A 13092-nucleotide genomic window follows, 5' to 3' on the forward strand; every position below is an offset into this window, starting at 1 on the left:
AGAGTTTTTGGTGATGATTCTCAGCTTAGGCTGAAAAACTTCAGCTATGGGCTTTTGTACATTGCTTGGAGCAGAACTGCTGGTCCCTGCAGATGCTTTCCCTGGCTCCCATTGCCTCCCAAGTGTACTCAGGAGTGTTTTAGAGCTGTCTTGACCACATGGGATATAGCATTTTAAGTGTTATGGCCAGCACACTTGATGATGCTGTAACAGACTGACCAGCCTTCCTTTTAGAATCATAGAATGGTTTGGATTGGAAGGGACCTTAAAGATCATCTAGATCCAACCCCCCTGCATGGGCAGGGACACCTCCCACCAGACCAGGCTGCTCAGAGTCCCATCCAACCTGCCCTTCAGCACTTCCAGGGATGGGGCAGCCACAGCTTCCCTGGGCAGCCTGGGCCAGCATCTCGTCACCCTCAAAAGAAATAACTTTCTCCTAATACCCAACCTGAATCTCCCCTCTTTGTGCTTCAAACCGTTGCTCTTTGTCCTCTCACTACAGACTCATGTAAAAAGCCCCACCCCAGCTTTCTTGTAGCTCCCTTCAGATATTGGAAAGTTGCTATAAGGTCACCACAGAGCCTCCTCTTCTCTAGGCTGAACAACCCCAACTTCCTCAGCCTGTCTTCTTTTGAAACAGTGTTTGTTACCTTTTTTTAAGGTTTTGGGCCCAAGATAGGGTGTTGTGTTGGGGTGCTATTTGCAGCCAGTTCCAGCAGTTTGCCTGAGGTCCAGATCACTTTCTTGTGGGAGAATCACTGATTTGCATGCACAGTGAACAAAAGGATCCTCCACTCTGGAAAAACAGATCTGACACACCTCTGCTTTCCAGAGTGGGAGGTCCCCAAACAAAACCAGCCTCCCTTAGGTCCCTGAAGTGGAGTTCAGTTGCTGCCCAGACAGAAGGCAGTTTCCCATCCAAGCCTGTGGTGGGAGGTAAAGCCACAGGGAGTGTCAGAGAGCATGTGTGGGAGGGGGCTGGAAAGCCCCTGCTGGAGAGGGTCTGCTCTGAGCTTCTAAAAACAGCTCAGCCTTCTTGTGGTAGCCCATCTAATTAACAGTTTTTGTAGCTCCCTTCAGATATTGGAAAGTTGCTATAAGGTCACCACAGAGCCTCCTCTTCTCTAGGCTGAACAACCCCAACTTCCTCAGCCTGTCTTCTTTTGAAACAGTGTTTGTTACCTTTTTTTAAGGTTTTGGGCCCAAGATAGGGTGTTGTGTTGGGGTGCTATTTGCAGCCAGTTCCAGCAGTTTGCCTGAGGTCCAGATCACTTTCTTGTGGGAGAATCACTGATTTGCATGCACAGTGAACAAAAGGATCCTCCACTCTGGAAAAACAGATCTGACACACCTCTGCTTTCCAGAGTGGGAGGTCCCCAAACAAAACCAGCCTCCCTTAGGTCCCTGAAGTGGAGTTCAGTTGCTGCCCAGACAGAAGGCAGTTTCCCATCCAAGCCTGTGGTGGGAGGTAAAGCCACAGGGAGTGTCAGAGAGCATGTGTGGGAGGGGGCTGGAAAGCCCCTGCTGGAGAGGGTCTGCTCTGAGCTTCTAAAAACAGCTCAGCCTTCTTGTGGTAGCCCATCTAATTAACAGTTTTGGCATATATCCCTTGGAAAACAAAAAGCTGTAAGTCAGGAGGTTTGAAGCTGAGGTGAGTGCTGCGTGTCCTTTCTAAGGCCTGATGAAACCCCCCGTTGTGAATACAGCTGTGGGGGTTGTGGGGCAGCACTTCACCCCCAGGGACATGTTCCTTGGGCTCCAGGTGTCTTGTCAGAGCCACAATCACACATGCTCTGGGGCACTTGCAGCTCCTCAGACGGCCTAGAGAAACCAAGTGTGAAATCAAGTGGCTCAACACAGGCTCAGCTTATCCAGCATGTGAAGGATGCTTGTCCCAGCTGACGGATTTATTTCATCTCTGCTTTCCTGGGTGCCAGGGGTGGTCTCAGCCTCATGCTGAGCCCTTCTGCTCACAACCTGCACCTCCACACTGCCTGCAAGGCACAGGAGGTGCCCCTTCCCACCATCAGCAGCTGGCAGAGCTTGGCTAGCCCCACCACCACCCTTTCTAACGTGAAGGTCAGGCACACCTTCAGCCTCAGGCTGTCCCTTTGGATCTGAGCAACTGAGGTGAAGCTCTGAGCTGATGAAAGCACTGCTGGAAGGAGGGAGATGTCTCCAGGGTGTTGCCCTAGGACCTGCTCAGCACAGGCAGAGCCTTCAGCATGGTTAGACCCCAGCGCTGCAGTGCGTCCACAGCTCATGGCGGCTCAGCAGTGACTGTGGGAGGTGAATCAGATCAGTGCTGGGAACGTGGTTAGTGCCATGGTGAGAATGGCAGAGGGGACCAACAACATTGGAAGATTGACCTGCAGGATGCTGTTTGCAGAGGAGCTGTGGTGAGCAGCCCACACCAAGCCTGTCCTGCTGCACCTTGGCTTGGCCAACGCTGCCCTTTGCCACCATGTTCCTGCAGGTTCTGGCAGAGGCATCTGTCAGCAGCTGTTCCAAAGGTGGCTTTCTCAGCCACCTGCCATGTCTCTGAGCTGCATGGGGGTGTCATGTCACAGCGATGGATTTCCTAATGCAATTTTAACTTCTCCATAAAAAATGGGCTTGGACTGGTGTGGTAAGTTGTGGTGGGGCAGCTGGGGAGCAGGTGCAGCTCCTCTGCCACCACCATACAGGGGTGATGATTTTCAGCAATTGCCTCCTCCATAGTTCAAGTCCATAGTTCAAGTTGAGTTTAGCAAAGCCTGGAGAGGCCAAACAGCAATCAGATTAAGCTGCAGTTTCCCCTGTTGTCTTGTTCACGTAGGTGCAGCAGAGCAGCATATCCTGGTATTCCTTGGGAAATGACCATTGTGTCTTCCAGGGATCAGTTGCTGTTACTAAATCCCACGTTTTTCCCAGTGTGTGCCTGTGCTTTCCTGCCTGGCTGCATCGATGTGTGCTGCCTTTAGTGCCACAGAGCTGCTGTGAAGTGAACTGCCAGTTTCTGCTGGTTGAGTGCTGGCCTTGCAGGGGGATGATCCCGGGGATTCCCCTAGAGAAACCTCAGTATGAAATACTGCAAATCCCTTCTCTGCTTTCCCGGTGTTGAGGTTGGGGCATTACAGTCTGTGCAGAATCAGCTCTGCTCTCCAGCTCCCGAGGGGAGCATGGGTGGGTGCTGGGGGGCTGTGTGGCCACAGTGGCCACCCACCAGTGCTCAAAGGCTGCCCTGGTCCTTCTGAAGGCTGTGATGGTGCCTGATTTTCTGGTCTCTCAGGTGGACTCCTAGAGGATCATAGAATCATACGGGTTGGAATGGCCCTCTGAAGATCGTTAGGTCCACACCCCCTGCTGCAGCAGGAACACCCAGGGCAGGTCACACAGGAACACATCCAGACGTGTCTTGAAGGTCTCCAGAGAAGGAGACTCCACAACCTCTCTGGGCAGCCTGTCCCAGGGCTCTGTCACCCTCACAGGAAAGAAGTTTTTTCTCATGTTGAGGTGGAACTTCCTGTGTTGTCACTTGATGCCATTTCCCCTTGTCCTATCACAGGCACCACTGAACAGAGGCTGGCCCATTCATTACACCCACCCTGCAGATATTTATAGACATTCATCAGGTCCCCCCTCAGTCTTCTCCTCTAGACTGAAAAGTCCCAGGTGTCTCAGCCTCTCCTCATCAGGCGGGCGTTCCAGTCCCTTCATTGTCCTCGTAGCCTCTGTTGGATTCTCTCCAGTAAATTCCTGCCCCTCTTGATCTGGAGAGACCAGAACTGGACACAACACTCCAGATACGGTTTTACAAGGGCAGAGTAGAAGGAAGAAGAACCTCCCTTGACCTGCTGGCCACACTGTTCTTAATACATCCCAAGATGCTATTGGCTCTCTTGGCCAGAAGGGCACATTCCTGTCCCATGGATAACTTGTCCACCAGGACCCCAAGGTCCTTCTCCATGAGGCTGCTTTTTAGCAGGTCAACCCCTTATCCATATCAGTATATGGTGTTTTCTGGTGGCAGTGCATGATGCCTGGGCTTTGCTGCTTGTCTCGCTGTTTATTTTTAGGGAGCCAAGTGGATGTGGGAGTCAATCTGTTGTTTTCGTCCTGATGGGCTGGGGAAGAGCAAGGTGTTGCTGTGCTGGCTGCTCCTCTGCCTGCTCTTGTTCTCCCACCCCTGCTGGTGGATGCTGCAGGTTGCTCTGTGCCTCAATTTACAGCTGGTGGGGAGAAGTCAGTGCTGAAGGTCTGAGCCAGACCATTGGCTTCAGGCTCTGCTTCAATTCTCTTGCCACGGTCTTTCTGACCCCATTTGGACTTGATTTCCATGCCTGGGTTGCTGTGGAAGAGCAGCTCTGCCCTCATCAGGCCCCCATTCCCAGCAGCTTTCCAGAGCTGCCCAGAACGTTCACAGTGACTGCCTGAGTGTCAGCCATGCTGGTCCCTGCTGCAGAAGCTCCTGGATGTGGGTTGGGGAAGGTGTAAACAGGAGGCTTGCCCCATTCCTGTGAAGTGTGGCAGGTCAGGTTTGAATGCCAACCTTGGCTCCTGGCGTGGGGTAGATTCCTGCCAGCAGCAATTCCATCCGTGTCCTTGGAGGGGGAAGGAACAGGGGATTCCAGAAGAGCCAGAAATTGTTTATGTAAGAATATTTGTCTGGAGGTTTGGATCTGTGCTGGTTAAATCTAATGCTTCTGGGAGTCTCAAACGATTTCCATAGGAACTAGCTGCACTCTGAGCTACTCAGGGCTGTTTTCCCTCCTTGCACTGCAAGCTGGGCACGCTTGGCAGGGCTAGGTTGTCACATCCCCTGGAGCCAGAGGGAAGAGAAATGGAGAGAAGAGAAATGCCAGGAGGGTGGGGATGTTGAGGGGGTGGTAGTTTCACACACGTTGGCACACGGGCAGAAGTTTTAAATACTCCCAGAGAAGCTGTGGCTGCCCCATCCCTGGGGCAAGGGCAGGTTGGATGGGGCTTGGAGCAACCTGGTCTGGTGGAAGGTGTCCCTCCCAGAGAAGCTGTGGCTGCCCCATCCCTGGGGCAAGGGCAGGTTGGATGGGGCTTGGAGCAACCTGGTCTGGTGGAAGGTGTCCCTCCCAGAGAAGCTGTGGCTGCCCCATCCCTGGGGCAAGGGCAGGTTGGATGGGGCTTGGAGCAACCTGGTCTGGTGGAAGGTGTCCCTCCCAGAGAAGCTGTGGCTGCCCCATCCCTGGGGCAAGGGCAGGTTGGATGGGGCTTGGAGCAACCTGGTCTGGTGGGAGGTGTCCCTGCCCATGGCAGGGGATGGGACTGGATGATCTTTAAGGTCTCTTCCAACCCAAACCATTCTCTACAGTGAAGTTTCCTTCCTTCAGCCAGACCATCTGTTCTTGTGCCAGCATTCTGTGGGTCGTAGGGAAGATGCTATCTGGTGTTTGTAGAACATGAGAGCAGTCGGTGGGTGGAAAAACAGGTTCAGCCCCTCTGAGCAAGTGGGATGAAGGCAGACACTCTGCCGCCTCCTCTGCCTGTGCAGGCAGGGCTGCCCAGCCCAGCCCCACAGGCTGGCAGGTCCCTGTTCAGGGACAGCCCGGGAGGCTCAGCCTGATCACTCCTGGGAAGTATAAAGAGGAGAGAGTAACCAGGAAGCCAAAGCTGAGCCACTAATGGGTTTCACTTTCCAGTTTCTGATGTGGTAATACTTTTAAGCTTGTGCATGTTTCCCCACCACACCAAGACAGTAGCTTGTTTTAATAAAGAATAAATGTGACCAAGTTTTCAGAGCATCTGGTTTCAGCTGACTCTTTTCTAAATGCTGCTGTTTGTTGTCTATGTTTTTTTTCTTGTTACTACCATGGCAGAATACTTCAGTGCACTTTTAATCTGCATTTTGAACTGCATATTCATGGCATTTACAATGCCAGTTTCACCTGGTTGGTGTATAAAGACAAGGCTTAAGCAGTTTGGAAATGACACAGAAAGCAAAGGTATGTTGTAGCATTCCCAATTTAGCTGGTAGCACTCTTATCACTAGTATCCTCTGAGCACAGAGTATCACATTGCCCTGAGCTCCTCAAGCTGCCAACACTATGCTCTTGCTGTAGAAGTGGGTGCTTGTGTGCAGGGGCTGTTAAATAAATCAGTTTTTAAATATTTCTCATGTTGAAAAATGGTTTTCTGATTCCAGTGCAAGGATATGATCAGACAGCTCAGCCCAGCCTGTGATGAGCAGGCTATGGGTTCATGCTTCAGCTGACTAGTAACCAGTACACTGGAAAGATTTCACAAATGACCTTGCTGAGGTAGTGGCCAACTTTACCCAACCTGCCAGAACGTGTATTTTCCTGGCAGAGTCATAAATGGAGCTTCCTGTTGGTTATCTCATGCATCAAAACAGCAATTTGATTAAAAAAAACACATTATAGCAGCTTTTAAATTGATGCTGAGGCTACACAGGCACCTTAAATTCTGGTAGCCTGTAGAATCATCAGCGTGACCAGGATTTGAGCACAGGTTGGTAGATACAGTGCTTTTCTGCAATCGAGTGTAAAACTGCCCCTCTGGAGTTGTACTCATCATGTGACCACATTAGAGCTTTTATTTAGAGGAGTAATATTCTCCTGTCAATTCTTTTACAGGCTCATGACGAAGTCTGCCCTGAATTTCCACTGACTTGTGAGGGCTGTGGGAAGAAGATTCCAAGGGAGAAGGTATCTGTCCAATGAGCCACGTGGCATTCACAGAGCAGGGAGGAAGACCTGGACCATTAGCAAGCAGAGTGGGGAAAACAGTCAAGTGGCAGCTGTTGGTAGGGGTGTGACTTTTCCCCAAGGCTCAAAACGCTGGTGGGTGCAGGAGGAGGTGACTTAAGGGCACCTGCAGATTTGGAGACACATGCTGCTGCCTTGAAAGGGCACTTGTGTACTATGTAGAGCAGCCGTATCAACCACTGCTGCAATTCTGAATGGAAAGGGATCCCATCTCCCTTAGGGATTCTTCTGCTCTGCTCCACTCTGGTGAGACCTCACTTGGAGTCCTGTTCTGACGTCCCCAGCACAACAAGGACACAGAGCTGTTGGAGCTTGTCCAGAGGAGGCCACGGACCTGATGGGAGGGCTGGAGCAGCTCTGCTCTGGAGACAGGCTCGGAGAGTTGGGGTGTTCAGCCTGGAGGGGAGAATGGAGAGCTTGGAGCACCTTCCACTGCCTGAAGGGGCTCCAGAAAAGCTGGAGAGGGGCTTTGGACAAGGGCAGGGAGTGATGGGATGAGGGGGAATGATTTTTAAGCTGTAAGAGGGGACACTTAGAGGAGATATTATAAATAAATTCTTCACTGTGAGGGTGGTGAGACACTGGCCCAGGTTGCCCAGAGAAGCTGTGGGCTGCCCCATCCCTGGGGCAAGGGAAGGTTGGATGGGGCTTGGAGCAACCTGGTCTGGTGGAAGGTGTCCCTGCCCATGGCAGGGGATGGGACTAGATGATCTTTAAGGTCTCTTCCAACCCAAACCATTCTTTGATTCTATGATGTCAGCTAAACTAATTGATTACTGTAATGGAATCTATGTCTATAGAGCCTCCATGCTGCTGGCTTCTGGGGGAAGGCTCAGAAGTCTGAAAATCAAAGTTTTGGGAATCATCTTAAAAAAAATTGATCTGGAACCTTTCTGCCCACTATGGGTATCATACTTACAGTAGCACTGTTACAAGGGGCAGGGGGAAAGAAGCATCAAAATGATGAGCAAAGAGTTCTTCAAAATGGGCAGCACAATAAAGGACTTCTTGCTGGGGTCTTGGAACACAGGTCTGCTCTGATGCTGGAGCCTAGCAGAGATCAGGCTTGTAGGATTCCCATAGCTGGGCTATCCTTTGTTTAAATATTAACTCCCTCTTATCTCTTTCCAACCATTTGTGGCTGCAGCCATTGCCACTCTGAGTGACCTGACCTGTTATGCAAGCCAGATGGATCTAGAAGCTGTTAAAGTGGTTTAAAACCAGTTTTAATTGACATCTGTTGCAGCAGCTGTAGGTGTTAAATGTGGAATATGGTGGTTGTTCAGGACAGACCACTGATACCTGATAATGAGAGGTACATCAAAAGCAAGATGATGGTGTGCTAGGGCTCATTAGCATTATCACGGACTGCCTGGGAACCCAAACGAGTCATCTTGGCGGCTGGAGGGTTAGTGGCACTTCTCTGCAGAAATACCCACTGTTGGCCTTGGTTCTTCAGGGCAGCTGCCAGACAGGAGGTGGCCAAGCCCAGCAAGGGATTGCTGGACCCAGGAGAGCATCTTCCTCTACACAGGACCTTCAACAATTCCTGTCAGTGCTCAGGCAGGACCACTAAGATGCTTTTTGTTCTCAGATTTATAATGCTTAGCTGGAAGTAGAAATACCAAGCAGTTGCACGACCTGACCAGGGTTACATGAAGTGCACAAAATTAAATGGCTGTTTTTTTCATAGGGTTGCTCCTCATGGCTCCCCTTCCTGAGCCCTTCTTGCTCAGCATCCATAACACCTGTGCTGGTAGCTTTTTATTGTCTTGCACATGCAGGTGAGAAGTGAGACCTCCTAGCCATGAGAGAGAAACAAAACTTCCTTCCAAGTGCTGGTGCCTCATTTACATTGCAGTGAAAGTCATTCCTAGTGGTAGGCAGTGCCCAGGTTTCACCACACACTTGGGCAGCTGGTGATCAGCAGTGACTTGGGCATTCTTGGGATTGTCTTCAGTTTCCTAGACATCAGCAAGATGGAAAGGAAGCTACTGGGGGCACATAAGATCTAACATTGCTTTCCTTCCTTTCTAGTTTCGGGACCACGTGAAGTCTTGTGGAAGATCTAAAGTGCCTTGCAGATTTGAGGTTGTTGGATGTGCTGCAGTGGTAAGGGCTTGTCTGTTGATGTTCATTTCATCTGGGGACTTGTTTTCAGTTCCAGAGTTAACCCACAAACTACTGTTGCCCAAACTGCTATAGATGTTCAGATACCTCAACAAAGTGGTGGTTCAAACCCTTGGCAAATGGAGCTTAATGTCATCTCCTGTCCAGAGTTTGGATATTCAGAGAATTAACATAATGTGGAAGGAAACCTCCTCCTTGAATAGCACCCTGAGTGCTCTGAGGCTCTTGTGGTTATGCTGCTTTCAGCTGTAAGCACAGAACTGGGCTTCTGGTGCCCTTGCTCTCCTGCTAGAGCTTGGGCCAAGCCATATTTCTCCCTGTGACTTAGCTTTCCCAGCTACTTCTGGTGGTGTTCATATAAATCCCTCCTTGGGGGAATTACCTGAGGCTTTTTCCTTTGGTGCTGCTAAGTGCCTCTGACAGAGCCCTTTTGGGGAGGTAACAGAGGAAGACAGAGTGGGACAGTGTGTACAGCTGGGGAAGTGTCAAGCATCCATCATCATGTGTGATTGCAGCATTGCTAAAAAAGAAAAAAAGCCACCCCCAAAATAGTTTTTTAAACTATTTTCCTTCGGTTTTTCCCCTTCATCATTTAAAGCTCATGTTGTGACCTCAGGAGGAGGAATTTGTTCTGTGGATCGTGGCAGACTGAGACTGCTCAACAAGGGATGTGTTTTTCTTCATGCAGGTGGAAAATGAAAAGCTACCAGAACACGAAAGCAAGTGTTTGGCAGAGCATCTCTACATGCTACTGAGCTTTGTGCTCAGCCTCAAGACTGGGTCTGGAGACCTAAAGCCCCTTCCTGCCCTCTCCTCATCGCAAAACAGCTCCCCACTACTGGCAGCAACCCCTCTGTGCTCTGAGTCAGACCTCTCCAGGTCCCTGGAGCTCTTGGGAAGATGTGAAGCCCTTGAGAGGAAAACAGTGACCTTTGAGAACAGTCTCTGTGTGCTCAATCGGGAGGTGGAAAGTGTGTCTCTGACAGCTGAAGCCTACAGTCAGCAACACCGGCTGGACCAGGAGAAGATCGAAACACTGAGTAACAAGGTGTGTAGCCAGCCAGTGGCTTGCGCTCTGCAGCACCCTGACCTGAGACTTTCTCCATTTCCTTTCCCTGAGATTAGGTGGCAAAGCCTTCCCACCTGGTCCCAGATCTCTACAGATCCAAAACTAAAATATCATTTGTGCCTGTGTCCAACACTCAAAAGCTTCCTGGAAAATATGGGAATTTAACTGACATGCATTAAGTGTTCAGATCTCTGTTAGTAATCAAGTTGTGGTTGGTTAACCCTGGGGAGACCTTTCTGGCTGGGTGCAGGTTCTTTTCTCTCTCAGTCTAGTTTTGTCACAATGCTGAGGGGTTTTTTTTGTCCCCCCTCCCACCTCACTTCTTGTGCTGCTAACATTGTGCTGCTTGTTGGGAGGATTTTCCCATTTGCTGTGGGAAGGTGTCCAGCTCAAGTACTGAGTTGGATGGATCTTCTCCAGGATGACAGGATTCAAAGGAAGCCTCAGTGCATTGGTTTATGCTGCTAAATTTCTCCCTCCCGTGATCCTTGTCACTTCTGGAGAATGTCTGTCACTGCAGAGTCATCCTGAAGGGAATGCTGGTGTCTGCTGGCTTTCTTGGGTCTCACAGTACGTGTTTCTAACCAGGCTGCACCGTGTGTCCCACTGAGCAGGTTCGGCAGCTGGAAAGGAGCATTGGGCTCAAAGATCTGGCCATGGCTGAGATGGAGGAAAAGATCCGCAACATGGAGGCTTCCACCTACGATGGTGTTTTCATCTGGAAGATCACAGAGTTTGCCCGGAAGCGTCAGGAGGCGATAACAGGCCGCTCTCCTGCCATCTTCTCTCCAGGTTATTGCCCACAAATTTGTAAAATTGCAAAAGCCTTTTGCATCTCAGCAGGGTGTGGGATTTGTAGCAGAGCCCTTAGCAGGCAAGGTGCTGGCCATGCGCAGTGTATTCTGTCTTCTTTTTCCCTGTAGAGCCTGGAACTTTTATTTTTGCACTGGGCTAAATGAAGCTGCTCTGCTGAAAGAGGTGCTGTTTTGATTGCAGGAGACCTTTTAATTTCCCATAATGGAGCTCCAGTATAGCCCCACATAATCCTTTAGTTATAATTAAAATACTCAGAGACCATAAAACCAGCAATAAAATGGGAAGTGAGGAAATGCATATTAGAGCTCCATAAATATATTTTAGTACCCAACACATGACAGTGCCCACTGTCATAAAGCCCATCTAGGGAAGTGCTTGACTATCTGTTAGAGGAAGGGACTCTCCTTGCAGAACTGCTCCAGCCCAGACTTTCTTCTCTTCTTAAAAAAGATGATCTCAGAGCAGTAGGTTGTGATCTGGCTTGTTTGTTTATAAAAGCACTGCCCAGGCTTGCAGCTGAGAGGTGAAACCATCAATTCATACAGTGTCATTGCTCAGTGGGGAGCTCAGCTCACCACAGAATGTTTGAGGAGGGGAGTTTGTGTTCGCCTGAGCAGGAACTGCTTAGATCCACGCATACTGCAGAGCCTTTCCAAGATGCCCAGAGCTGCATGCAAACATAGAACTCATGCCTGAGGTCTGCTTCCTGATGCCGTGGAAAAGCAAATTGTGGCTGGGCCACAATTGGATTTTAAAAGCTATTTTAGAATCCTTTTCTGGATGAAGGATGTTCAGAGTCCTTTTTCTCTGGAAAAACTGAAAGATAAAAGGATTCCTTTTCCTGAGGGGAACTAAGCTGCTATTGAAACTGTGCATGCAATGAGCATTTCCTTCTCAAAGTCAGCAGCAGCTGTGGAAAACCCCTGCTCTTATCCCCTCAGGGAAGGGCAGCACTTCCTTCCTTGTCCCAAAGCAAACAAATCTACTTCAATTCTGTTTGGTTTGACTTAGCGAGACTCCCTTAATTCTTGCCTCCTGTCCATGTCCTGCACCATGCTCAAGAGCTGTTGGACCTGAACATCTCCAGAGGTTGTGATTTGGAAGGAGATGACTTGTCCTCTGGCTGTGGGCATCTCTGTGCCCCAGCCTAGGAGCTCCTCACCGCCTCCATTTGTTCCTGCTCTCACTGTTAACTGCCATGCACTGAAGCTCCTTTAGCAGTTGTGTGTAGCAGGACTGGTGGCTCTGTGGGGGCTGCAGAGAGAGATACTTAGCTCTGGGGCAGAGCTCCAGCATCAGACTCTGCCCAGGGGCCTCCTGCCTGTGATGGCAGATGGGGAGACCCGAGGGGCCAGTGCCCAGCTCAGTGCCACAGCGCTCTGTGTCTCAGCTAGACCAGGGGTTTTTAACTCCCCTGACCTGTCTCCAGGCTAGTCAAAGATGGTATCTGGTTTTGGTTGTATCTGGGAGCTTCCTGGGCCACTTCTTTGAAATGTGTATTTTAAGACCCAGAGCTGTTTTTTTCCAGGATCCAAATTTTGGAGTCCTCAGGGTTCAAAGGAACCTGCTGGCTCCAGGCTTTGCTGGGTTTGACAGTCACTGTGTCTGTTTTGCTACTCTTTGATAGCTTTCTACACAAGCAAGTACGGCTACAAGATGTGTCTGCGTGTTTACCTGAATGGTGATGGCACCGGGCGCGGGACCCACCTGTCCCTGTTCTTTGTGGTGATGAAGGGACCCAACGATGCTCTCCTGCGGTGGCCCTTCAACCAGAAGGTGGGTTTGAGATGAAGCCCGTCATGCCCAGCAACGTGCCTCTAGTTTTGTGCCCACTTGAGCTTCTGAACACCATCAGTCTGGCTTACTTGTGAAGCAGAGAAGGAGGAAGGACTTTGACCTGCCCTGGGGATTCCCCAGTTGTGCTGAAAGCCCCGAGGGCCTGAAGCAGCAGAGGCTGCTACAGGAGAGCAGCAGCATCTTGGGGAAGGAGAGGAGCCTCTGCCAGAATCTGGGGTCAGAGCAGATTGTTGTGGCCTCAGGGCACAGCTGATGCTGACTTGGGTCAGAAGCTCAGGGTTCTCTTCCCAGGTGTTGCAGGTTTAGGAAACGCTTTGAGGCTGGCAAGGCAAAGTACTAATGGAGAGGGACATGGTGCCTTCCCCCGCAGGGGGCAGCGACTGTGGCTCACTGAGGTACCTGCGGGGGTGTCGGGGTCAGCAGCGACGCCACTAGCAGGGATTCAGAGTCAGTCGAGCAGCCCTTGTGCTGCCACCCAGAAGTTTCCAGTGACATGGCAGGATGTGGGAGGGGTCTGCTGAATGTCGCTGCAATGAC

General features: G+C 50.5%; 1 protein-coding gene across 1 annotated transcript in view; it reads left to right on the plus strand.

The window, feature by feature from the left end:
• Positions 1 to 13092, plus strand: part of TRAF2 (TNF receptor-associated factor 2) — an 18711-nt gene that overhangs the window by 5124 nt on the left and 495 nt on the right. Inside the window, exons 4-8 of the mRNA XM_010007870.1 lie at positions 6612 to 6683; positions 8781 to 8855; positions 9562 to 9921; positions 10557 to 10734; positions 12386 to 12534. Of these exons, the coding sequence (XP_010006172.1) occupies positions 6612 to 6683; positions 8781 to 8855; positions 9562 to 9921; positions 10557 to 10734; positions 12386 to 12534 (834 nt within the window). The remainder of the gene's footprint in view (positions 1 to 6611; positions 6684 to 8780; positions 8856 to 9561; positions 9922 to 10556; positions 10735 to 12385; positions 12535 to 13092) is intronic.

The sequence above is a fragment of the Chaetura pelagica genome, unplaced genomic scaffold, assembly GCF_000747805.2.
Source record: "Chaetura pelagica isolate M959 unplaced genomic scaffold, ChaPel_1.0 scaffold252, whole genome shotgun sequence".
Lineage (NCBI taxonomy): Eukaryota > Metazoa > Chordata > Aves > Apodiformes > Apodidae > Chaetura > Chaetura pelagica.